General features: G+C 39.3%; 1 protein-coding gene across 1 annotated transcript; it reads left to right on the forward strand.

Moving 5' to 3' along the window:
• Positions 1 to 1,081: 1,081 nt before the first annotated feature.
• Positions 1,082 to 25,463, forward strand: LOC145304313 (uncharacterized). The gene is made up of 11 exons (XM_080146181.1): positions 1,082 to 1,176; positions 1,957 to 2,052; positions 2,555 to 2,649; positions 4,363 to 4,405; positions 4,764 to 4,831; positions 5,409 to 5,498; positions 21,712 to 21,770; positions 22,252 to 22,300; positions 23,386 to 23,446; positions 24,196 to 24,252; positions 24,796 to 25,463. Exons 1-11 carry the CDS (start codon positions 1,126 to 1,128, stop codon positions 24,841 to 24,843), a joined length of 717 nt encoding a protein of 238 aa, XP_080002307.1. The 5' UTR covers positions 1,082 to 1,125; the 3' UTR covers positions 24,844 to 25,463.
• Positions 25,464 to 25,762: the final 299 nt, after the last annotated feature.

Raw genomic sequence — 25,762 nt, forward strand, 5'->3', positions numbered from 1 at the left:
ATAAATCATAAGCCCCTCTAGAATCTAAAGGGATAAGAACATATTGATACAATGTACATTCACAAATGATGATTAACAAAATTATCCCTTCTGTTGATTACAATTAGTGGTTGAAACGATACCAATAAAAACTCAATAAAAAGTCCCTAAAGTTGTTAAGCTAACGAATAATAAAAGGTTATTATTATAAAACTTTGGGGACTAGTATGATAAACAAACCAATGTCCCCTCCCTCCCTGTGAGATCCTTTACAATGAAAGGGCAATGGACTATAAATAAATCTTAATCCCAAATTTAAAGAGCTAGTTTCTGCTTTATTAGATTATTATTCTTATTTTTCACCAATTTGCCAAAGGAGAATCATTGTTTATTATGATTGGGTTGGGGGAAATTAATATATTAGTGTCCTATCCATGTTCCCTTAAAAACACTAATATTTTTGTTTTTAATAATGGATGTATAATATACTATTAGAATCTAATGAAAGGGTAAAAATTGTCGCCAATATTGCTTAGTATAATATGAACCTCATTTATTGGTCAGTTCGTTCATCCATTAGTAGTCGATGTGAGGGGATTGTTTAAAGGGGGTGATAGGCGAAACCGTTATTTTAGCCCACTGCGTGTTTCAATTTATTAGTGAACATGAAAATCTGATGGTAGATTCAAGTAAATGTAATAAAATATCCATTAGGATATATAAGTTGGAAGGAATTTTAATGTTAGAGGGAGATTTGAAATCTGCATCAAATTTTAAGGATTTTTTATAAAATTCGTTTTTTGTATAATTATTTATCTAAAAGCGGAAATACAATTTAAGTTCATAAAGTTTGACCAATAGGATAGGTGGATTGGAAACTACCTGAGCTCTAATTAGTTGAATGATGTGCGACACTTAAGCTTCTCCTATCAGAGCGAAGATAATTTTCAATCCAGCAATCACAGATGTCAAAATTAATTAACTTAAATTGTATTTCCGCTTTTAGATAAAGAATTATACAAAAAAACTAATTTTATAAAATAAATCCTTAAAATTTGATGAAGATGTCAAATCTCCCTCTAACATTAAAATTCTTTCCAACTTATATATCTTAATATCCATTGTTATAATATTTCAGAGCTAAAAATGCCTATCCCCAACTATGGATATAATAATTCTGAAAAGAAAACCCACCAGGTATTTATTGACAATTATATTTACTAAATATGCCTGAAATTTGAAACAGCGTATAGTGTTCAATAAAAATAATGTCATTCAATACAAATGACCAACTATAAAGCCTGTATATAATTTACCATTAGTCAATAACCATGTATACTGGCTTATCATTGGTAATTTGTATTGTATAACCTGTTTTTTTTTGGACACTATACGCTGTTTCCTAAAATTTATCTAGATGTGATTTTCCCCGCTATTAAAATAGTTAAAAACCTTCCCTGAACCTGTAGGAAGCTACACTGTTAAGGAGACCCATAATGATCCACAGAAAACAAAAAGACAGAAAAACATCCCCTTCTTTTTTGGGGAGAGGCGTCATTTTTTTCTTGGGCGATTTCTCTTGAGTGGATGATGGTACCCTTCTCCAATATAGTAATAAACCTTCCCAGGACCTATGTGAAGCTACAATGTAAATGAGAACCATATCGGTTCATTAAGATTTGTAAAAAAAACAGACAAACAATATTCTGTTGATTTTATAAAAGGATAAAACATCGATGCGATATATTTATTTTAGGATATTAGAGTAAAACAATAGAGGGGGGAAGGGTTAAATAACTGTATGTCCCCACTCCCGAGGACCCTGTTCCGACTTTCAATTGAATCTTTAAATAGCGGTGGGAATATCAACATAGCCAAGTCGCTACGAAAGAGCAGAAAGCAATTTGCTAGCAAACGAAAAAGGTCCTTAAAGGGGGGGATCCAGGTAGTTATGTATATTTATAGATTTATGTTTAGGATATAAAATTTGAGATGGCTCCAGAGTATGTTTCTGATGACAATGAGGAACCAATCATTATTCATGGACAGAAAATTAAGAAGAAGCGAGGAAAGGTTAGTCTGTATTATAGTTGTATATTCCAGTCTAGTGGCTACGCCCCCTAGAGGCCTCTATTCACTTAAGGAAAAGTGTAGAAGTTGGCCATTCACTTTCACTTTCAGTTTTATACAGGAAAAGGAAAGAAAATGTATTTATTTTTTTTTTGAGGGGGGGGGGGGAAGGAAGGGGTCATTTTTCTCTAGGGGCTATTTCTTTTGAGAGGGTATATTTACCTTTACCCAAAATAGTTAAATATAAGATACTTTGCTGTAAAGAAGAACTTAGAATTATACTTTACCTGCTATCACAGGATTCTTGCCTTGTAGGGAAAATTACATATAACTAATAGAAATTTATCTAGGTCGTAACAGGAAAGATAGGAATTGACCTAGAGCGCACCCTAGTGATTAATAATGAAACTAATATCACTTTATTCTAGGTTGTAACAGGAAAGAATGGCATTGACCTAGAGCGCTCCCTAGTGATTATTAATGAAACTAATAATACTTTTTTTAGGTTGTAACAGGAAAGATTGGAATTGACCTAGAGCGCACCCTAGTGATTAATAATGAAACTAACCCGGATGTTTGGAAGACTAACATTGACCAAAGGTAAGCGCAGCTACTATATTATTGGCGTGTAGAAGAGAGGTGTACTTACCCTGATGGTAAAACTGAAGGGGGGTGGATACACCCACCTACACTCACCTTGACAAAAGACTATGGCTGCCTCATTCACTCCTAAAACATCCCAAGGGGGGGGGGGGAGGAAAGAAGGTAAATCTCTTCAATTTCAGAGGGTTGTAAAAATAATCTACCAGTTACAGAACTCTTTTGGAACTTATGAGAATGTTAATTATGTAGGGTAAGGGGGGGGAAGTTTCGGTAAGGGGCTATTCTCGGTAATTTCGACCTACCTTCATTAAATGACCTTTTTCTCTAAGTTACTTTCAAATGACAGAAAAAAACATAAAAGCAAATTTGTTCCTTATTAAATTGCCTACAAAAAAGTATAAAATGAATTTTTTGTGAGATGAATATTAAGGGTACTTATTGGGTCTCAAAGTCGGACGAAAAATTTTTTTTTTCCAAAAATTTTTTAGTAGGTGTGTAAAGATCGACCTACACAAAAATTGGTAAGACCTAGAGCTGATCTGAAAAACTTTTTGAACTAGAAATTGCCTGCTTTTTCCAAATCCGTTGAGAGCTTTAAAATCGGGTTAATATTTTTTTCAGAAATGACCAAAGTTGGCGCCGGGGGAAAAATTGGTAATTTCAAAAGAAATTAAAATTCAACTTTTAAGGTCATGTTTTCATGTTTTCTTTTGCCAAATCTATTATTCCATATGGACTTTTTAAGAATTAGGCCTAAAAATGAATAGAACAGATAAAAAACAAACAAAAAAATTAATTTTATTTTTTGAATCAAAATTTTGCGAGGAAAAAATCAAAATTTCTGGTCCTTTGAAAAAAAAATATTTTTGACATAGGAGGAATAGTCCGATCTTTATGATTTTTTTTGTGGTTAATCCCAATCACCTATACTAATTATGATTTATTACACTTGTTTGGTCGTTTGGCCTTTTTTCATCGATTTTTTTAAGGTTAAAATGTAGTCAAGATTTTTTGCAAAGATGACACTTTTGCTTCAAATTCAATTTTTGAGGTCAATTTTTAATCAATTTTCATGTTTTTTGAGCTAAATCTATAGTTCAATGTGAGCTTTTTTAGGATCAGGCCTAAAAAGTAATAAAATACATTTTTTTCTTATATTAATTTTAAGTTTTAAAAAAAAAAAATTTCGAAAAAAAAAATCGAAAATTGCGTCTTTCAAAAAAATTCATTTTTAACATAGAAGGAATAGTCCGATCATTATGAAACTTTTTGTGGATAATCCCTATAACCTATACTAATTATGATTATTTATGTTCGACTGGCCGTTTGGCCGTTTTTCATCGATTTTTTTAGGTTGAAAAAAATTACCGATATTTCCCCCGGTGGTGGGGAAATATCGGTAACATTTTTGCGGTCAATTTCGGCCAACTTCTAAAAGTCCAAGGATAATGTCCTTTTAGGACCTGATAGTCCTTTCCGTAAGCTTTTTATTGGTCTTGGTTTCATTTGAAAATATTAATATTTACCCCATTTTTTTTCAAAAAAACCGAAAAAAACCGAAATTTCCCCCCCCTTACCCTAGAAGGTTGCCATTTAGGGGGTGGATAATAGTATAAGAGGATCTTGGGAAGCTATTTTTATAAAGCATTACGGGCCAACTGATAAAGTGAGTATTAAAAAACAAATCTGTAATCTGTGTATATTTTTCAGTCAAATAGAAGAGGCTAAGAAATACAGCAGCCAAGGCCATAAGGTAAGCTAACCCGCAAACACTCGTTATCGGGAAGGTAAACTGTTCGATTCTCGGCCCGACAAACAACTAAAGACGTTTAAAATGGTTCCTTCTGCTGTTATGTCACGTGCGCGATAAAATTATTTTAGTAGTGAGGATGCCTTGACTCAAAACAGGCGCAACTCATTATCATGCAAAGTTACGACTTACAGACAAAGGTTTCTAAGAGTCCTTTCTTCTATAAGCGAAGGGGTAATGTGAGGTGTTTGTTTACCCCAAAGAAAATTCAAATTTTCTAGGCCTGCCCCTTCCTCTTTTTTTCATCCCATCATGAAATACAAAGCCCTGTGCATGCCATTTTACACTTATTTACTTTCAGAATTTGAAAGCTGACGTCAGACGCACTTTGGATTCTCTTATTTCTGCTTCTAAAGCTAACTCAATCAAGTAAGGATTAATTTTGTAGCGTAGCTACTTAATATCATGAACTTGACTATACGTCTGCTCGATTAGATGTGTTAAATGAAATGTATTTACCTTATTGAAACATGTAATACTAGTGGCTGTGCTTCTAGCCTCTAGGGGCAACTTTGGAAATTAAATAATGAAAAACCTATAAAGAACCCTTCTGAAGTTTCTTTGGATATAGAATCTATCTATCTATCTATTTATATATATATCTATCTATCTATCTATCTATCTATCTATCTATCTATCTATCTATCTATCTATCTATCTATCTATCTATCTATCTATCTATCTATCTATCTATCTATCTATCTATCTATCTATCTATCTATCTATCTATCTATCTATCTATCTATCTATCTATCTATCTATCTATCTATCTATCTATCTATCTATCTATCTATCTATCTATCTATCTATCTATCTATCTATCTATCTATCTATCTATCTATCTATCTATCTATCTATTTATCTATCTATCTATCTATCTATCTATCTATTTATTTATATATCTATCTATCTATCTATCTATCTATCTATTTATCTATCTATCTAGAACAGAACGAAGGCCCCGCCTGGGGGATGGACTACGCCCCTCTGCTGAGTGTAACAAAGTCCTAAGATTCTCTCTCCCACGGGATAACAGGTCAGCAATTCATTTTTTAATCCAAAGAAACTTTTAGTGGTGTATAGCGCAGAATATCCCCCCCCCCCATTGCTTATTTTCAAAATAAATTGAAAATAAGGGGGTATAATGCCTGGCCCCTTCCTAGCATATACCTGCGCTACCATAACCGTACCCAATATAACCTAGAGTAAAACACAAACATATTCCTCCCTCCCAGCTTACTTTTTTTTTTTTTTAATAATGGGTGAAGCTTTACAAAGCTTGTGTATCAAAAAATCTGATTTGACTATGAACTATACTACATCCCCAACCCCCCATTGAACGCCTCTGATTTGACTATGAGCTATACTACATCCCCAACCCCCCATTGAACGCCTCTGATTTGACTATGAGCTATACTACATCCCCAACCCCCCATTGAACGCCTCTGATTTGACTATGAGCTATACTACATCCCCAACCCCCCATTGAACGCCTCTGATTTGACTATGAGCTATACTACACCACCCCCCCCCCCACCCTATTAAACGCCTCTGATTTGACTGTGAGCTACCCTACACCCCCCTTCTGCACGCCTCTAATTTGACTATGAGCTTTACTACACCCCCCCCCCTTCTGCAAGCCTCTGATTAGACCATGAGCTAATATACACCTCCCTGCAACCCCCTTCTGCATCCCTCTGATTTGACTATGAACTATACTACACCCCCCTTCTGCAAGCCTCTAATTAGACTATAAGCTAATATACACCTCCCTGCAACCCCCTTCTGCACGCCTATGATTTGACTATTATCTTACACCCCCCTTTTGTACGCCTCTGATTTGACTGTGAGCTAATTGTCTAAACTCGTACACACCCTTCCCTTAAAAGATTAGACGTTTAAGGAGTGTAAAAAAGTCAAGAATCTTAAAGGATAAGACAATGGATGATAAAAAGATGTACATGCCCATTGACGATAAACACAACTACTCCTTCTCTAGATAGAAATTAGTGGTTAAAATTTTTTTGTCAAATTTGATAAAAGTAGCCAATGGTTTTTAGTCAATGAATAAAGAACGTGATTATAAAACTTTGGGCACTAGCACAATTGACAACCTAAGGTCCTATCCCTTCCTGAAAAAAAGTAAAGTGTTCTTTTAAATCTGCCTGAAGGGAATGATTGTGATAGCATTCAATTTTTTAGTGCTGTCTTATTTATTGTATTATAATTCCTGTTACACTAAGGATGGACAAGTGTAGAAAGTCTGTGTGTTCATATTCATTACCAAAATTTTTAAATGTTAGAATTGTCCTATAAAATTGATTTTTATAATGTGGATACCTAAGACGATAAAGCATAATGTTTCAAGTGTAAAATCTCTAAAATCAAGTCCTGGTCCAAAAAGTTTGTCAGTCTTACTATGTTTCTAAATTTGTATGGATGTTGTTATCCTTGTTTTGAAGTAAATTTTGTTACATTGTAAGCTAACTAATGAATAAATTTGCGTAAACTAAGCCTAAAAATTACACACCAAAACAAGGTATGACTAAATTTTACGGCGAGGAAGGGGACATTAGACAGAAAAATACACAGCTACCCAAAGTTTTATAACCATGACAACTAATTTGCTGCTCAAAATTTATTGGGTAATTTTACTGAATTTGATTAGTTAGTTCAAAATTAGTATTTCCCAAACGTTTTTAGAAATTATTTAATCTACAGAAGAGTTAAACTTATTTATCATTATTGCAGGGGCGTCCAAGCTTTTTTATTTTTTTGGGGGGGGGTAATCTTTATTTCATAGAGGCATTTTTTTATTTGGGGGGAAGGGGGTAAAAATTGAAAATCCAAAATTTTGGGGGTGCCTACGGCACCCCCAATTTCATTTGGAGGGGGTAATCACCCCTTCCCCCCCCCTTGGATGTCTATGCATTATTGGGTATGTGTATCAATAAATCATTCATTGTCATATCCCTTAAAATCTCTGAATTTTTAGTAAGGGTTTCCAAAGTTAGTAAAGAGTACATTTTTTTCTGTAAGTAGCGCAGTAAATGTGCTGGCCCCTAATCAGGCGTACATCTTTGTCATATATAGTTAAAACCTACAGACATTGTCTGTAATTTGTTTTAAGAATACTTGCTCCTTTTGTTTATTTAATCATTTATGCGTCAAAATGCGTCAAACCCACCCTTCCCAAAAAAGTGTCGAAGGTTTCCTTTTTTAGACTACCAGTGCATGGTTTAGACCTCATTATATGACTGAAGAGGAAGGAGGCAGTGAGAGAGGGGACAATGGGCTAGTCCCCAAAGTTTTACAATAACGTTTTCTTTTTTATTGGCTTAACAACTTTGGGAACTTTGGTGAACTTTGATTGTTTGATTTATTAAAATGTTCAAACGTTTCAACCACTAATTTTAATCTATAGAAGAGGTAATTTTGTGTATTATCCTTGGGGATGTACATCAATCTATCGGCCATTGTTTTATCCATGCAGATCCGAGGGGAGGAGGGTTTCAGTTGACCCTTCTATTCAAAGTTTAGTTTAAGTGTTAAAAATCTGGTTTTTTTTGGGATGGTGGGGTATCCTAAAAATAGCTATAAAAGTTTCCTAGACCTGCAAGAAGCTTCACTGTAAAGGAGAACCATATTGGTTTAGCGATTAGCGGAATTCTTTTAAAGATATACAAAATACTGATACAAAAAGTGTTATAGACACGGTGGCTTAAAAAACTTTAAATCCTTTAAATGTATCTTGATTGGTTGGTTCAAACTAGCAGACAGACCATAGTAATAATAGTAGAGGCGCAACCAAAAAGAAGATTATTAAAAATGCCATAAAATAATTCTGAATATTTTATTAGCCACAAAAAATCTAATTTTCTGGGTGAAATCATCGTAGGGATACAGGGATAGGGCAATGGATGATAAATCAATTTCTCCATCAATTTCTGCGTGTGAAAGGCTGACCTAGATGTAGCCTTTAGCAACAGGGACGTCCAAGCTTTTTATTTTGAATGGGTAAAATGTCGGATTTCAAAGGTTTGAGAGGGGTAATATAATGTATTCTGGTAAGCCGAGCGTACTCGGCCCACTGGGTAACGAGTTCGGATTCAACGGGCCCTAGCCTTTAAGTATTCTACCAAACAAACAAGCAGGATTCAATCATACAGAATTATATATTTAAACTGAATAATATTTACAAGTTATGTTTACTATATATATACAACAAAAATATGACAATGGTTAGGTTTGAAGGGGGTGTGGGGCGCTAGGGCTTAGCGCCCGACGGTAGACAGGCTGTGGGGGCAGCGGTGGTAAAAGGGGAGGCAGTGCCTCCCGATTATATAAGTGCATGATGGACTCGTGATAGTTGCATGTTCAAGTCCCCTCCCCACATTTAGGCAGGCTAGTTTGACCGCCGGGTGCGGGGTTAACAGCGGTCATGAGATGGATAGTGATATAATAGGATTAGTGCGGGGGGTTTGTTATCATAAGTCACAGCGAAGCAACTCTGTATTCGGCCTGTCCGTATGGGTGTCGTATTACCACAACCTCCCCTTCAAGGGTTGCGTGGCTCCTGAGCCACCAGGCCTTGAACCTGGGGATACGACAGCCGGCTCATGCGCCGGACAGGCAGTTCCTGGGGCACAGCTCGATGGAGGACAGCTCGGGCTACACAGGCTCCTCGGGACACTCGTTGCTCGGTCTGACTGTGGTTGGTGATCAGCATTGTCAGCTCCTGGTTGGCTTCTAGGCGTGGGTTGGCCACGGCCAGGCCTCGCCGCTGGAAATTTTGCCTCGTCTGCAGGATCAGTTCTGTCGCGGCTGGTAACTGGACACGGAGGCCTAGGCAGATTCTGGTGGTTCCTAAGGGTGGAATGGTGATGGCAAAGGGCGCATAGAATTCCATGGGGGCGCCTGCTTGATTCAGGTTGCTTGGCCTCCTAGCTCCTACCCGGATGGGGATGGCTGTCATCAGCAGGGGGCACATGGCTTCTTCTTCTTCTTCTGGGGCGGCCTCTTCCATCGCAGTGGCTGGCTCTTCTCCTACAGGTCCGCTGCTGGCTGGCAGGTTCTCCATGTCTGCGTCAGGGTTCCAGATGGCATCTCTGAGTGACTCTGGAGCGGGCGGCGGCGGCGGTGGTTCGTTGGGTTGCTCCTGCAGGTTTTCCTCCACTGGGTCACGATCTTGGCCGCTAGGCTGTGGGGCGGCTGCGGCTGGCTGGTGCACTGGGAACTCTCCTGGGTTGCTAGCTGCGGGCGCCGCCGCTCCAACTGGCAGCTCGGTGGCATCCTCGTCGCCGTCCACGTCAACTTGGATGTCTTCTGGGATCTGGTGGGCAGTCACATCTCCAGTGTATTTGCGCAGTCGGCCTACATGCGCGGTAACTTCTGAGATCCTGGCTACTGGAGAGGCAGGTTTGATGACATAATGAACTTCTGTAGCTTTCCTCACTACTTTCCAGGGGCCAGTCCATCTCTTGGTAATCTTGGCTGCCTTTCCTGGCACCAGGCGAGGGGCCAGGTACCAGACCAAGTCTCCAACCTCATACTTGGCCGTGCCTTCGTAAGCTGCCGCGCTCCTCCTGATGGCTCCCTCCTCCTTCTGCTGGATGGCATCATAAACTGCATAGTAGCGCTGCAACAGAGCTTGGACGTTGGCTGGAACTGAAGCATATTCGGTCTCTGGCTGCCGTAGCACCATGTCCACCGGAAGTTTGGCCTCTCTCCCAAAGAAGGCCAGGAACGGGGTCACACCAGTGGATCTACAGGCCTTGGTGTTGTAGGCAAAGGCGATGGCAGGCAGGTGTGGCTCCCAGTTGTTATCGTCTCTGTCTAGGAACAGGCGCATGCCTGTGTTGAGCGTCCTATGAAACCTCTCCACTCGGTTGGACTGCGGGTTGTAGGGTGGTGGATGTGTCAGGCCAATCTCGAGCCGGGAGGCCAGTTCCTGGAATACCTGGCCGGTAAATTCCATTCCATTGTCGGAATGGATCTTCAGGGGGCATCCGAACGTGGCCAGGTGGCGGTGCAACAGGGCTTCAGCCACCGTGAGGGTGCGCTTGTTGGGGATGGCGTAGAGGCTGACAAACCGGCTAAATCCATCTTGGCAGGTGAGGATGTAGCGGTTCCCAGCTGGGGTCTCTGGCAGTGGCCCCACCAGGTCGATGAATAGGACTTGCTGTGGATACCCCTGGCGGGAGGGCACGTGGATCCCCTGCTTCAGCCTCTCCTTGGTAACTTTCTGGACACACTCAGGGCAGGTTTGTACCATCAGGCGGACGTCACGGGCCAGGTTGGGCCACCAGAAGTGCATGGCAACGCGGGCGATAGTTGCGTCCATTCCAAAGTGCCCAGCCATGGGGGTCCCATGGGCTAGAAAGAACGCGTCCTGCTGGAGGGCCGAAGGCAGCAGGTATCTTGTCCTCTCTCCTGTCAGAGTCTGGTCAGTGGTGGTGAGGCAGCCATGCTCGTCAAGCCCCAGGGCTGAGAAGCGGCTGGCGTACTGCTGCTCGTCTCGTTCCTTGCCACGCAGCTCAGCCTTGGTTGGGGCCTTGCCATCAGCCACCCATTGGCGGACACGGAGCAGGAGGGGGTCCTGTGTCTGGGCTTCCAATACTCTAGCTGAATCCAGTCGGGCGGCAGGAGGCCGGCTAGCTGCGGGCTCCCCTAGCTGGCCCAGGTTGTGGATATATTCAGCCTGCTCTGCTAATTCTTCGGCGCTAGCCGTTGGCATGTTGGCATCTTCCCGGCGGCTGAGGGCGTCGGCGTTGGTATTCTGGGTGCCAGGCCTGTGGCAGACGGTAAAGTCTAAGGCCGCTAGCTCCTCCTGCCAGCGGGCCACCATCCCTGTGGATGTGTTCAGTGATTTCATCTGTAGCAGGGCAGAGGAATCAGTGTTGATCTGGAAGCTGCGGTAGGACAAGATGCCGTGGAATTTTCGGATCCCATAGATAATGGCGGCCATCTCTCCCTTCCAGGACGGGTAGCGCGTCTCAGGGTCGGTTGTCTTGCGCCCCACGGCGGCAATCAGCCTCTCCTTGCCCTCCTGGCATTGACTCAGTATGGCAGAGATGGCGCGGCTGCTGAAATCTGTGGTGAGCTGGAACACTGCTGGTAGATCAAACCTGGGCGGCGCTCGGATGGGGGCCTGTCGGAACTTGTCCTTGAGTTGCAGCAGCTGGGCGTCCATCTCAGGCGTCCAGGTTAGGGCCTTGGCCGTCTTCTGCCGATTCATCTCGTAGGTGAGGTCTGCATACTCTGGGATGAACAGGCGGTAGTATCCAAAGAAGCCCAGCAACGCCAGCAAATCCTTGGGGGTGCTAGGGGCTGGCCAGTCCAAGATGCGGTCAATATAGTCCTCTTGCATGGCTATCCCCTCTCGGCTGAGGGTGTGACCCAGATAATCCACCTTGGACCGGAACAACTTGGTCTTGGCTGGCTTGAGGCGGATCCCTCCCCTGCGGTGGGCTTCCAAGACCTCTCGGAGCCTGGCCAGGTGGGCCCAGGTATCCTGGTGGAAGGTCAGGACGTCGTCAAGGTATGACTGGAGGTTGGCTGTGCCTAGTGGGTTTAGGACCCCTGCAATAAACCTGGAATAGACAGACGGTGCCGTAGCCAGGCCAAAGGGCATCCTTTTCCATTGATACAAGCCCCTGGGGGTGGTGAAGGCGGTGCAGGGCCGGCTATCCTCAGACACACGGATGGTGTAGTATGCGGCCACCGCATCTAGAGTACTGTAGACACGGTGCCCGCCAGCTCGTTCCACCAATTGCTGGATCCTAGGCAGGGGGTAGCTGTCCAGCTCCAGACACTTGTTGAGGGCCCTGTAGTCGACGGCCCAGCGGGTGCTCCCGTCCTTCTTCTTGATGGGCACCAGGGGGCTGCTCCAGGCGGAGTCCGACGGCTCTATGACTCCTTCCTGCAGCCAAGTGTCCAGTTGTTTCTCCAGTTCAGCCTCTTGCCGCGGGTTCAGATCCCTAAATCTCTGGCGGATCGGCTGGGTCCCTGGCTTGAGGCGCAGCTGCAATTCAACCACATCTGTGCAGCCGGGGGTAGAGTTGGAGAAGACGTCCCTGTACTCTGACAACGTAGTCCAGACCTCCTTCTTGAGCAAGGGGTCCTTGCGTAGGAACTCATTGTCTTCCATCTCCAAGGCCTCCCACAACTCTTGCATGTCTATAGGCTCAGCAGGTTCTTGGACCGAGTGGAGACGCGGGGGAGGCGTATCAGAGACCTCCAAAATGTCAGGTTTGACCAGCTCCCCTGCCACTGGGAGGCCAGCATCCAGCAAGAGGGGCACCTCCCCCTCATTGACCACCAGTACTCTAAACACAGTGGCAGAGCCAGGCCTGTGGGCATACAGGCCCTCTGGAATAACAAGGTCCTCCCCAAACCTCTGTTCTGGGGCAGCTAATTGAATGGCATCCTTGGTGCGATGGCCTACTAGCTCAACAGGGACTGCCATAACCCCGCGGCCAGGCAGGACCACCCGCTTGGCTGTGCGGAGCTGGGGTGGTTGACCGTCAGTTGGAGTGACAGCGCTCAGCCTATACGTGGCTGGTGAGGGGTCAGCCTTGGCTCCGGGACCCACCGGCCGCGACTTGACGGGCTCGGCTTCTGGAGAGGCTGACGTGTCGGAGCCAGGCTTGGCTCCGGGGGCGTCCGGCCACGATTTGACGGGCTCGGCGCTGGGAGAGGCCAAAGTGCTGGGTCCAGCTTTGGCTCCGTGGGCGTCCGGCCGCGACTTGACGGGCACGGCGCCGGGAGAGGCTGGGGCCTGAGAGTTGAGTGTGGCTCCGGGTACATCAGACCGCGACTTGACGGGTCTGGACTCGGGCTTGGCTGGTGGACTGGCTGGAGGTCCCAGGTAGAGGGGGCCAGGTGGACACGGCTGGCCGTTGATAAAAATGTCGGAGGAGAAGATTGGTTCTGGAGGGCTGGCAATCTCAGGAAACGTTGTTGGCAGGCTCTCCCTTGGCACCTTGGGCACTGGGGGCAACCCCATGGCTAGCAGGTTAGCTCCCTTGTGTGCGTTGAGCTCGGCGTCCACCCAGTGTGTGCCTTTCTCGACCACACGCGGCTGCTCAGGCAGGGGGCCTGGCAGAGGCCCCTCATAGCTTAGCTCTCTCTCGGCTGTCTCCCGGTCAATGGGGACGCCACGGAGTGGGATAAACTCCCCACGCGCCCACAAGCAAGGTGGTTGCATGTCGAAACAGAGCCTAGTTCCGAACTCCTTGAGAAAATACCCTCCTAAGTTCAGAGGGTGGGAGAGATTTCGGACCACAGTCACGTGGTATAGATGGAGTATAAGAGTGTGTGAAACTGCCATATATAACTCTTTTAATTTTCCAATTACCTGGAGGGGCTGGCCTTCCTCATTAGCAGTCAGGATCTGGGTGTTGTCCGGAATCAACATGCGTTGCACGCCCATCGCGTGCATGAGGTGCTCAGAAATTACAGCAGACCCTGGTACACGGTTGCCAGAGTCAACCATGGCATCAACCTGTACATGCTGGGCAGGGTCAGGAGTAGGAAACCTCACCCTGATATGGCAGGGGAAGTGGAGGTCCTGCCCTTGAGACAAGGGGGCCTCTCGTTCGGCTGGGGTTGGCAGAAACTTTGGTGGTGGCCGCACCGCAGCTATGGTGGTATCGCTTACCATGGTGGCTTAGACTGTAGCTTCGAATCACTAGAGCTTATTAATTATCACTTGGTCAACAATTTTATATTTATTTTTATCACTTGGTTGACTTTTTATACACAATGATGTGTTGTTATCACTAGGGGCTCTAGGTGTGATTCTGGAAGCACTGGCAGCAGGGAATGTCCGTCCTGCAAGGTTCAGAGGGGTGACGGCGGTAGGGAATGACCCGTCCTACAGCGCCGCTGGTTCGAATCCCGACAAATGGCGGCAGGGAATGGCCCGTCCTGCAGCGCCTCGGGTTCGAATCCTGGGAGGCAGCGGCAGGGAATGTCCCGTCCTGCCGTGCCTGTGGCTCAAAATCTGCTATCCGTCGCAGTGGTAGGGCTTACTTGTGTGCTGAAGCTTCGCAGCCACACATTGCCTTCTTAGGGAGACCAGCACACAGCTGTCTGTCTCGTAGGTTTGGCCTGGGTGTCCTGGGGCTTGTCCCAGCTACACTTGCCAATTTAGACTCAGTTTTGTAGCCGTCTGAGCTAAATTATCCGGTTGCCGTGGCTGCGCACCTAGCGCTACTCCTACACGACACGGAAAAAGCGTCTTAACTGGCGCTTTTAGCAGGCTAAATCTGCTTGCCGTAGGCCAGAGGCCCACATATTGCGTTCAAAATGATGGAAATTCGACCTAAAAAGGCCGTCTCACGGGTCAGTTGGCGGCTGATTGTCCCCTTACTTGCCAAAGGGTCCAATCAGAGGTAGAATAGGCTAGTTTCTGTAAGGCTCGATTGAAACACGCTGACACCAAGTTCTGGTAAGCCGAGCGTACTCGGCCCACGGGGTAACGAGTTCGGATTCAACGGGCCCTAGCCTTTAAGTATTCTACCAAACAAACAAGCAGGATTCAATCATACAGAATTATATATTTAAACTGAATAATATTTACAAGTTATGTTTACTATATATATACAACAAAAATATGACAATGGTTAGGTTTGAAGGGGGTGTGGGGCGCTAGGGCTTAGTGCCCGACGGTAGACAGGCTGTGGGGGCAGCGGTGGTAAAAGGGGAGGCAGTGCCTCCCGATTATATAAGTGCATGATGGACTCGTGATAGTTGCATGTTCAAGTCCCCTCCCCACATTTAGGCAGGCTAGTTTGACCGCCGGGTGCGGGGTTAACAGCGGTCATGAGATGGATAGTGATATAATAGGATTAGTGCGGGGGGTTTGTTATCATAAGTCACAGCGAAGCAACTCTGTATTCGGCCTGTCCGTATGGGTGTCGTATTACCACAGTATGTTTAAAAATTTTGAAGGGGGTAATTTTAGATGTTTTAAATGTTGAGGGGGGTAAACACCACTTTACAACAATCTTTTGACGTAAGAATTAAAGACGTTAAAAATGGTTCCTTCTGCTATGTCAGATTTAAGTAACATAGATAGTTAGAGTAGGGGGGAATGCCTTGGCAAAAAATCTTTACGTTATTTTTAATGGATTTAGATTATAATTATGCTTTATTCTAATAAAATTATTTTTACCACACGCTTAGAATAATGATATAATAACAACACAAACAAAAAAAATTGAAATATTTGAGGAAAGATTTATTTTAATGCTATTGTCCCCTCCCTACCTCCTGGGATTATCGTAGACAGACGAATATCAAACAACAAGCTTTGATATGACATAAAAATTCTCAAAATCAATTTCGATGGATTAAAATAATCTAAATTTGAATAATTCTCTAATTATATCTCAATTTTCTATATTACAAAGTATAACGATGTATGTCCGTCTGTCTAAAGATTAAGACTCCAGTAACCACTGAACCGACAAGGTTGTTCTTCTCAATGATTATAAATACTGACAGTTTTGACTAATATCTTAAAAGGTTGGAGACCCCCACCTCCCGAAAACAAAACCACCCCCCAAAATTTTCATCTGAAAGGCATGCATTTCCCTTTTTTACTCTCACATGAAATAAACCCCCATAGAAAAATGCTGTGCATGCCACTGCATGTAATACTTATCCCCATCACTAAAAGCAAGTCTAAAGAAATTAGTAATGGGGAATAGAGGAGTTGGAGGTTGGTGGTTACAGTCGGAAAAATGTCAAAATATGAAAAAAATTATAAGAATCCTTTTTTAAGTTTACAAAGTAAGCACAGAACCCTCAGTTTATTTTTGAAAAAAATGAAAATGAGGGCAGGGGTTAGTTTTGTTTGTTTACTTCTTAGGATCAGGGTAGGTTAGGTTGGATTGGGACACAGGGTTAAAACTCCGCAGGTATAGGACCCCCATTGTTATGGTTAAGGCCTCCGCATGGCTTAGGAGTAGGAAAAAGTAAGGGAGAGAAGTGTCATGGCTCGTGAGGCAATTTGAGAGAAAGCACCAGAATTTTGAAGGAAACATTTAAGCACCAAAATATTTTAAAAGGCCACAGAACATTTTAAGCTTAAAAGTTTTGGTAAATTTTGTAATGCAGAGTGTTTATTTTCTCGTATTCATTCGAATCCAGTGGATAGGAACCGGTTCTCATCCATACGAAAAAACTATGTCTAGCATCGTATTATATCCAGCTTTCTACGGATATAAAAATGTACAATCATAAGATTAAAACCAATTTTTTTAGCCCGTGCTTTCGGCACCTCGAGGCTAAAAAAACTGGTTTTAATCTTATAATTGTACATTCCATATCCGCGGAAAGCCGTTTATAATACGATGAGGGAAATAACTATTATGTCAATCTGTAGACACAATTAAATAATTGTAAATTAAAGACGCTGATTTATTACAGCTTATACCAATAACGAATTTAATTCGAAAACAAATCACGAAACCTATAATCTTTTTCAGCTGTTGTTGGGGGGCAACACATCGTAAAATTGACGACATCTCCATTTGCCCCCCAAATAATATTTTAGAAATATTTCGCTTGTTGGTTATACCTTATTCCTGGATTTATTAGACATCAATCAAAAAAGATTGACAAAATGTAAATCAAAATGAGAAATTTCAAGTTTTACTGTGAAATACTTTAGGGAAACTTTTGGGGGTGTTGGTTTGTATGCCCAAAATGGTCTGTACGCAAAGATGGTGGATTTTTTAACGTGTTTTTTTTTGGAAACAGCATAGTTTTTAATAATTACATACTATTTTTTTTTCTTCTGTCATTTCAAAGCAACTAATTTGCTTTTATCTATTTTGATAGAATTATAGTTTTAGATTATATAATACGATTGCTGCATGTAATAACATATTAAAATTCAGATAATTCAAAAAAAATCTTCAAACTTCCGATGCATTATTTAACCTTTGTTATATTAAGCTCCAAAAGGCAGAATTTTAAAAATTTTAAATTGAAAAAAAGATTCTTTAATCTTCTGTTTTCTAATCCTTGAAGTTTGCTGAATGAAGTTTGCGTTTTTAATTGCAGTTTTGTCTGAACACATTTTTTTCACGTAGGCGTAAAAAATTGGGCTTGAGATACTTAAAGATGGTAAGGTAAATGGATGTAATATATACATGGATATATTAACAGGGGAAAATTTGTCTCCAACACGGATCTTATTCATTGGCCAGTTCGTTCATCCAATTTGAGGGGAGGGGATGGGGAGAAGGGGGTATCCTTATTGTAGCCAGCTGCGAGTATAACTTTATTAGAGCACATGAAAATCTGAGGCAACATCCAAGTATTAATATATCGATTACTTGAAGGAAAGTGATATGGGAGAAAAAAAGAAAGAGAGAAAAAAGATAATTAAGAACGAAGAAATGGTAAAGATAAAAGGGCTTGGACAAATTATACTTTTAAATTGTTTAAATTTCTCATTATAGAAAATTAATTTGTAACACGCATAAAGTGTTGCATATTTGTTAGATTCTGTAACTTGATTTTAAAGCATATTAGGGTTAGCACTTTTCGTTAATTTATACATGTTAGAATTGTCCTAACGATCTCAAACTATACATGATGTTTCCTACAACAGTTAGGTGCGATTTAGGAAGCGTAGCAACTCTTTAATCGTTACCAGAAAGTTAGTAAGTCTATATAAAACATGCATAACCCTCCCCCCCCCCCTAATTTCTATTTCTTTCAATGTGAGATTAAGAGGGGGTTTCTGTGCTCGACTAGGCACTTTGTGGGTCACTCTATAATTGTTAGTTTGTTCGTTTTGTTCAGCTTCGTTTTTATGTATGTTGTAATTCTTGTTCTACCCATATTTGAAATAATTATTAAAATACACGAAATTAGGTAACAGCCAAAAAAGTGATACTAATTGAAATATTTAGAACATTGAATGGTATATAAATCTAGCTAGCATACAAGGGCTCTGTATTCAAAAGAACAAACAAAATAGCCTAAATCCATCCTAAGACTAAATGTAAAAATAAAATAGGTTAAAACCATATCGGAAACTATGAAAAGCTACAATGTAAAGAAGAACAATTTCCGTTCAACAGTTATCAAGAACCTTTGGTATAGACAGACATGCAGGCTTTATTATACTTTGTATTGCGTTATGTTATGGATACCTCATTTTTTCTAATTATGTTAATCTACAAACACTAGTTATAGAGCAGCCACATAAAAAAAGGTTAAAGTCTTAAGTAAATTTATATATTTTCTCATTTAAAAATCACGAAACCTTTCACATATGAAAATCTAATATTATAGACAAAGACATACGTACTGACCATAGCTAAAAAGTAATTACGCTACTAATACGGGACTGGTATCTTAAATTGCATATCTATATTAACCAAATCTAAAACTTTTTAAAATACCATAAAAACCATTGAAAACTTATAATATATGTAGTTATAAAATTTGCCGCAAGAGTTCTCAAATTAAAATCTTAATTTTAAAATATTACCCGAGACATCGAGTATAATAAATTAATTTTAAGATTTGTGATTCATATGTAACTTGTTATTAAACTTTTTTTTAGAATAAATAAGGTTTTCCTAATAATTTACAAAGACGCTTTAGTTGTATTGCTATATTAATTTTAATTAAAAATATCATGGAATTTCCTATGTTTGAATAAATCTTAACAAATTAATTTGTAATGTTCATTTATGAGAGAGAGCCAACATTAATAAACTCTCTAGCTAAGAATACTTTGATAAAATTTTGAGAAGGTATGATGATTGCAAGATTAAGGGAGATGTAATTTCCCCCTCCACTGTCTTTTTGCTAGGGGGTGGCTAAAACACCTTTTAGTGTTAATAAAGGTAAATTCTTAATGATTATTGTCCATATTGTAGGCATTAACAATTTATTTTCTATACAATGTTTAAAAATAGAATAACTGTATCTCCCTGTCTGTGTGCATAAGATCTTGTCAACCCCGTGACCGATATGGCTTTGAGTCTCTATTATAGTGAAGATTTGTATTGGTCCAGGGAATGTTTATGGCTATTTTGGGGATAGAGCGTTCACCCTCCCGCCCCACCTCAATTTAAAAATAATTAGATTGAAAGTAGAAGCCCAGAGGGTCGATTAACCCCTGTCCCTTCCCGCCACAATCCAATCTCCTCCAAATGCTTCTAGAGGCCTTAAGCGGGCGTATCCGCTAGTATCATCCTATTATTTAAATTAGTATTTAAGGTTTAGCCTACGTGTTGATAACTAACTTCTTCTAAGTGAAGCTTCTCACAAATCCCTGGATGATTTTAAGTTGTCTAATTTTATATTCAAACGTAGGATCGTTTTATGCCATTTCTGCTCTTATCTACCCCTTCGAATACAGAGCCCATAGATGCTAATTGCACAGTCGCCAGTTAAATTTATTTAAATAAAATCAAAAATGTTATAGTTCTAAACAGGGATATTAGGGGATAAGACACTGATTGGTAATTTTATTTCTCGTATTCATTCGAATCCGGTGGATAGGAACCGGTTCTCATCCATGCGAAAAAAACTATGTCTAGCATCGTATTATATCCAGTTTTCTACGAGATAAAATTTCTATATCCGCGGAAAGCCGTTTATAATACGATGCGAGAAATAACTATTAAATCCTCTACGATTATCAACAAATTAGCTCTTCTGAAGACTACAATTATTGGTTGAAATTGAATAAAATGTACCCAAAATTTTATGCGTTTATAATATTTTCGGTATCAGTGTAATTTACAATCCACGGTCCTTTCCCTCCCTCGTTTTCTGGGTCAATATACTATAATCTTCAATCATAATTGTATTTCATACAACACAGCTATTTATACAAGTTATTGAGACTTTAAATATTATCATATATGTTGGAATTGACCACAAAACATATTTTTTTCTTCAAAAATATAGGTATAGTTTGTCAAATTTAACTTAAACTATAAATTATTATTTTTATCAATGTATCGACATAATACTCAACAATTTATGACTTATCTAATTTTTTGTCTTTGGATGGCTTTAGGCTATTTTGCTGCTTCCCTTACCCCTTCCAATTTTTACCCCCTTAATAAAAAAAATGTAGGTTCATCACCAGTGTACTATTTTTTTTTGCGGCTGGGTGTTGTTAAAATGTTGTTGTTGCTATGATTATGGGGAGTGGGGAGGATGGGGTTGGGTGCTAATACTGATTTTAGACGGTATGGTGTGCAATCAATAGTGCAAAAAGTTCTCATTCAAAGCTATTGTAGTCAGTTTACAGATTACCTAGCTTGAAATTTAAGATTTAAGCCTTGGGTTGTTTTTAGTCTATCTAACTGCCCTCCCATTTCTGGATGTTAGGCGAGCAGTCGTTAATATCATTTTTTCGGAATTTTTTTCAGGGTTCTAGAAGGGATAAGACAATGATATATCATTTTTTACCCCCTAATTTACATAATTTTTGGGGAGATGGGATAAAAAATATTTTGAAAAATAAAAAAAAGATTTTTAAAAAATCTCCACTGAACATGTAGGGAAAATGCCCCTAGAGGCTAGTGACAAAGGCTCTAGTAGATAAACAAGTTATCAGTATCACTACTGTAGATTAAAATTATTGGTTAAATAAGTTTGAGTAGACTTAGCTAATTTGAAGTAACTAATCAAGATTTAATAAAAGTAACGGAAGTTTTTAAGCCAACGAATAAGAGTACATGCTCAGAAAACTTTGGGTACCTATCATATTTTGGTTAAATATTAATTTGTGCTGTTGATATTTTCGCGGTAAAGATGGCACACAGCAATGTTGGGCGGTTGAATTGCTGTAGAAATTTTGCACAGCTGTTGTTAAATAATTTTCAATTATGTAACGTGTCGCTTCAATTTTAATTTAATACCCTATAAAATATTGTGATATTGATGTTTTAAAATAGGTTTATTTGTAGTAAAGCTACTTTTTTCTATTTTTTATCTGTCTGTCCGTCAGTCAGTTCATAAGAAATCTGATTACCTCGGCTTCTAAAGAAAATAGACAGCTGAAATTTTTAGTGAAGATTTCTAAGATATACGCGCATCTAGGCTATACATTGTTTTGTCCGTCAGTCTGTCTTTCATGCTTCAAAACACATAAACCTCATTCTTTTTAAGGTTTCTATTACATGATTTTATTTAGCTTTACAACATATGAATGTTGTTATCCTTGTTATTAAAATGTTTGATTTTCTAATTTTTAGGCAATCCGAGGAATCAGTGACTGGCGTTTCTATCCAACCCAGTGGCACTTACAGACTAGGTAAATTTAATTGTGGTAGCGTAGCTATTCTATAATTAGGATATGTCTTTACGTCTGTATGGTGTTTCTATTCAGCCCAGCCTAGTGGTACTTACAGACTAGGTAAATTTAATTGTGGTAGCGTAGCTATTGTATAATTAGGATATGTCTGTACGTCTGTATGGTGTTTCTATTCAGCCTAGTGGTACTTACAGACTAGGTAAATTTTTTTAGGTGGTAGCGTAGCTATTCTATAATTAGGTTTTGTCTCTACGTCTGTATGGTGTTTCTATCCAACCCAGTGGCACTTACAGACTAGGTAAATTTAGTTGTGTTAGCGTAGCTATTATATAATTAGAACATGTCTGTACGTCTGTATGGTGTTTCTATTCGACCCAGTGGTACTTACAGACTAGATAAATTTATTTGTTTCAAAAAAGATTTATTATCAAAGCTGAATTACTAAAGTTTCGTAATTATGAATATTTTTTTTTTATTTTAGGTTCTCAGCCAAGGAACAGTTTATCGCCCGCTAAGATTGTCCCAAAAACGTAAGATTTTTGTTTTCCGATCTGCCAGCTATGCTAGTTTTTTATCTCATTGGTTGAAACACAAGATCTCTTGTTCTCATTGAATAATGAGGCACTTCTCCTATTTGCTAAAATTTTAAAATATCTTTCTGATTGGTTAGGATTTTAGGCATACTCTTTTCTAATTGGTGTAAATTCTTAACTTGATCTTTGATTGGTCATGCATAAATATTCTTCTGATAGGTCAAAACTACAATATATTATTGTATTAACTACTAGAGGCCTTTGAGGTATTTGAGGTGGGTAGGGGGAAGTTGGCCCCTCCACCATTTTCGATTTTAGTTCTCAAAAGAAATAAAATTTTTAGTGGGGGACTGTTAATTTTTTCTAGGAGTAATTTCTCTTGGGAGGGAAGTTGTACAATTCTCCAAAATAGTCCCTCAAACCTTTCCTAGTCCTAAGAGAAGCTTCACTGTAAAGGAGGACCATATAAGTTCAGCAAGATCCTTTGGTACACTCTGACAGACAGACAGATAGAAATATACATCCTGTTATTTTTATATAAGGATAGGTAGTAAGATATATGGAAAGAATTTTAATGTTAGAGGGAGATTTGAAATCTGCATCAAATTTTAAGGATTTTTTTTTTGAAATTCGTTTTTGTATAATTCTTTATCTAAAAGCGGAAATACAATTTAAGTTAATTAATTTTGACATCTGTGATTGGTGGATTAAAAATTATCTGCGCTCTGATTGGAGAAGCTTAAGTGTCGCACATCATTCAACCAATTAGAGCGCAGGTAGTTTTCAATTCACCTATCCTATTGGTCAAAATTTATGAACTTAAATTGTATTCCCGCTTTTAGATAAAGAATTATACAAAAATCGAATTTTATAAAAAAAATCCTTAAAATTTGATGCAGATTTTAAATCTCCCTCTAACATTTAAATTCCTTTCAACTTTTATATCCTAATAGGTAGATACTAGTAGATTCTGACAAACAATTTATTTATCCACTTTAAACCCACTTCCCTTTTGTTTCATCTAAGAATTAGTTTTACCCCAAGTTTACTACAAATTGGGGTTAAAATAAAGTTTTGTTTAGACCGGATAATATTGCCCATAGAGTTGATTCAAGATATGATTCCAGACAATCTCTTTCACAGGTATAAGACTTTTCTTTATAAAAGTGATTATTTATGCATTGTTGAATATAGATATAGTTTAGAAACATATTGTCTAAATCAGCCAAAAGGAGAATAGTAAAGGTGACCTGTCATTGGTTCAAACAATTTTACTGTTTTGAGTGTTTAAGGAAAATTTTTTTCATTTCGTACGCATTATGAGCCAGCTATAAATTGACGAATTTCTTAGGATAAAGCTTTTCTTGGGTAAATTATGTTGTGTAAAATTTTTTACCTTTGTGAAGCACAAAACACATTTTTGCCTCCCCCAGAAAAAAAACCTGTGGACGCCACTGTTTGAATATGTGATGTTATCCCTTTAATCGTTACTGTTTCACATTCACTTTATTGGGGTGAATAATATGTGACTAAATACAAACAAAAACTTTCGTCTGCTAAAAATTCCTTTTTAAATTTGGATGGGTTATTTAATATGACAGCCCATCTAGAGTAGTAAATCTATTTCCAGTATCTCTTCGAAACCTATTTATATCCCATGGATTAGAACCAGTTCTTAGCCATACTGAAAAATTATGTATAGCATCGTATTATATCCAGTTTTCTACGAATATAAAAATCATAAGATTAAAACCAGTTTTTTAGCACATGCATTCGGCATCTCGGGGCTAAAAAATGTTTTTAATCTTACTATTGTACATTTTGTATCCGCGGAAAGCTCTTTATAATACGATGCGATAAATAACTATTATAATAGGATATTATTTGTCTAGGCTCATTATGCTAAGAATATTGTCACAAATGGAAGTGAAGATTATTCATATTCGCAGGTATTATCAATAAATTACTTTCCCTCAAAGTGCCTTGCAAGCACAACCCCCCCAAACCCCTTTATTCTTAAAAATATTGGAAGTAAGTAAATAGCCTAAAACCATCCCGGCACCTATGTATAGCTTTCCTAAAATTGAGAACTTAATCTGTTCAGTAGTTTTTAAGATCTTAAGCTAAATACCAAAAAAACATACTACTTTATATAACACGAGCACCTACGCACGCCCCTAGAGGCCTCGGCAAATAAAATGGGGGGAGTTGAATTCGATAACCCAATTTTTAATATTTTGAATTTTAAAAAAAGAAAAATTATTTTGGCAGGGGTGGGGGATTTTTAATTTTTTATTTTTTTTATTTCTTCGGAGGGTGGTGGTACCATCCCCTAAAATAGTTATAAACCTTCCCAGTACCTAAGAGAGGCTATTCTGTAAAGGAAACTCATATTTGTTCAGCTGTTAGCGAGATCCTTCGGTACAAATAAACAGACAGACATACAGATAGACATCCTGGTACTTTATTATGTATGATGTTTTTTTTTGTAGGTTTCCATGAAAAGCTTCAGTGCACATGGTATAAGAGGACTAAACTGAGAAAAATAAAAGAAAAAGAAGATATTAATAAAAAAGTTCTATCACTGCATGGTTTAAACTTCATTTCGTGTCATCTTTTATGATATGTATTTCCAATTGCAAGGCTTTTTACAAGTCGTGTGTTTTGTGTTCGTTGGTTGGCTGATCTGTCTGTTTTTATTGAAAAAGTGGAGAAAAACAAGTTTGAATCTAATGAAAAAGTATGTTTATTATTGAGCCAAATCCTATAAAAATTTCGTAGGCTAGCCTAAGAGTTAGGGTTTCCTAAGTCTTACATATTACTCAATATAATATGAAAGTCTAACAAACACCTAAATTCTAGGAAAGCTTAGGAAATTTTATATGATTTAGCCCATAATTTGTTGAAAACCAATACTTTGCTTCTATTGAACGAAATGATTCTTGTAAATAATCAAGCTGCTTTTTAGTTTGACCTTTGATAGCTACTTTTTTAGCTAGATTTTTGAAGGTAGATAATAAAAAGCAAAACTTTCATTTAAAAGTTAAAGTTTTAATTGTACATATTTCTTTTATTAATGGATGTAGAATACATGGATATTGTGAGAGATTTTTGCATACCTTGATTGTTTCTCTCAGCTGGCTAATATACCGATAGCTACCACCCCCCCCCCCATTATTTCACCCTGACCATGGAGGAACGTATTCACCAATATCTGAAGACTATATTAGCAATAAGCTATAAAAATTGGAAAGAATTTTAATGAATATAATAGATTTGAAATCTGCATAAAATTTTAAGGATTTTTTTTATAAAATTCGTTTTTCATATAATTCATTATTTAAAAGCGCAAATCCAATTTAAGTTAATAAATTTTGACCATTAGGATAGGTAGATTTGAAACTACCTGCGCTCTAATTGGTTGAATGATGTACGTCACTTAAGCTTCTCCAATCAGGG

The sequence above is a fragment of the Acartia tonsa genome, chromosome 13, assembly GCF_053477335.1.
Source record: "Acartia tonsa isolate MP-2025a chromosome 13, ASM5347733v1, whole genome shotgun sequence".
NCBI classification, from domain to species: domain Eukaryota; kingdom Metazoa; phylum Arthropoda; class Copepoda; order Calanoida; family Acartiidae; genus Acartia; species Acartia tonsa.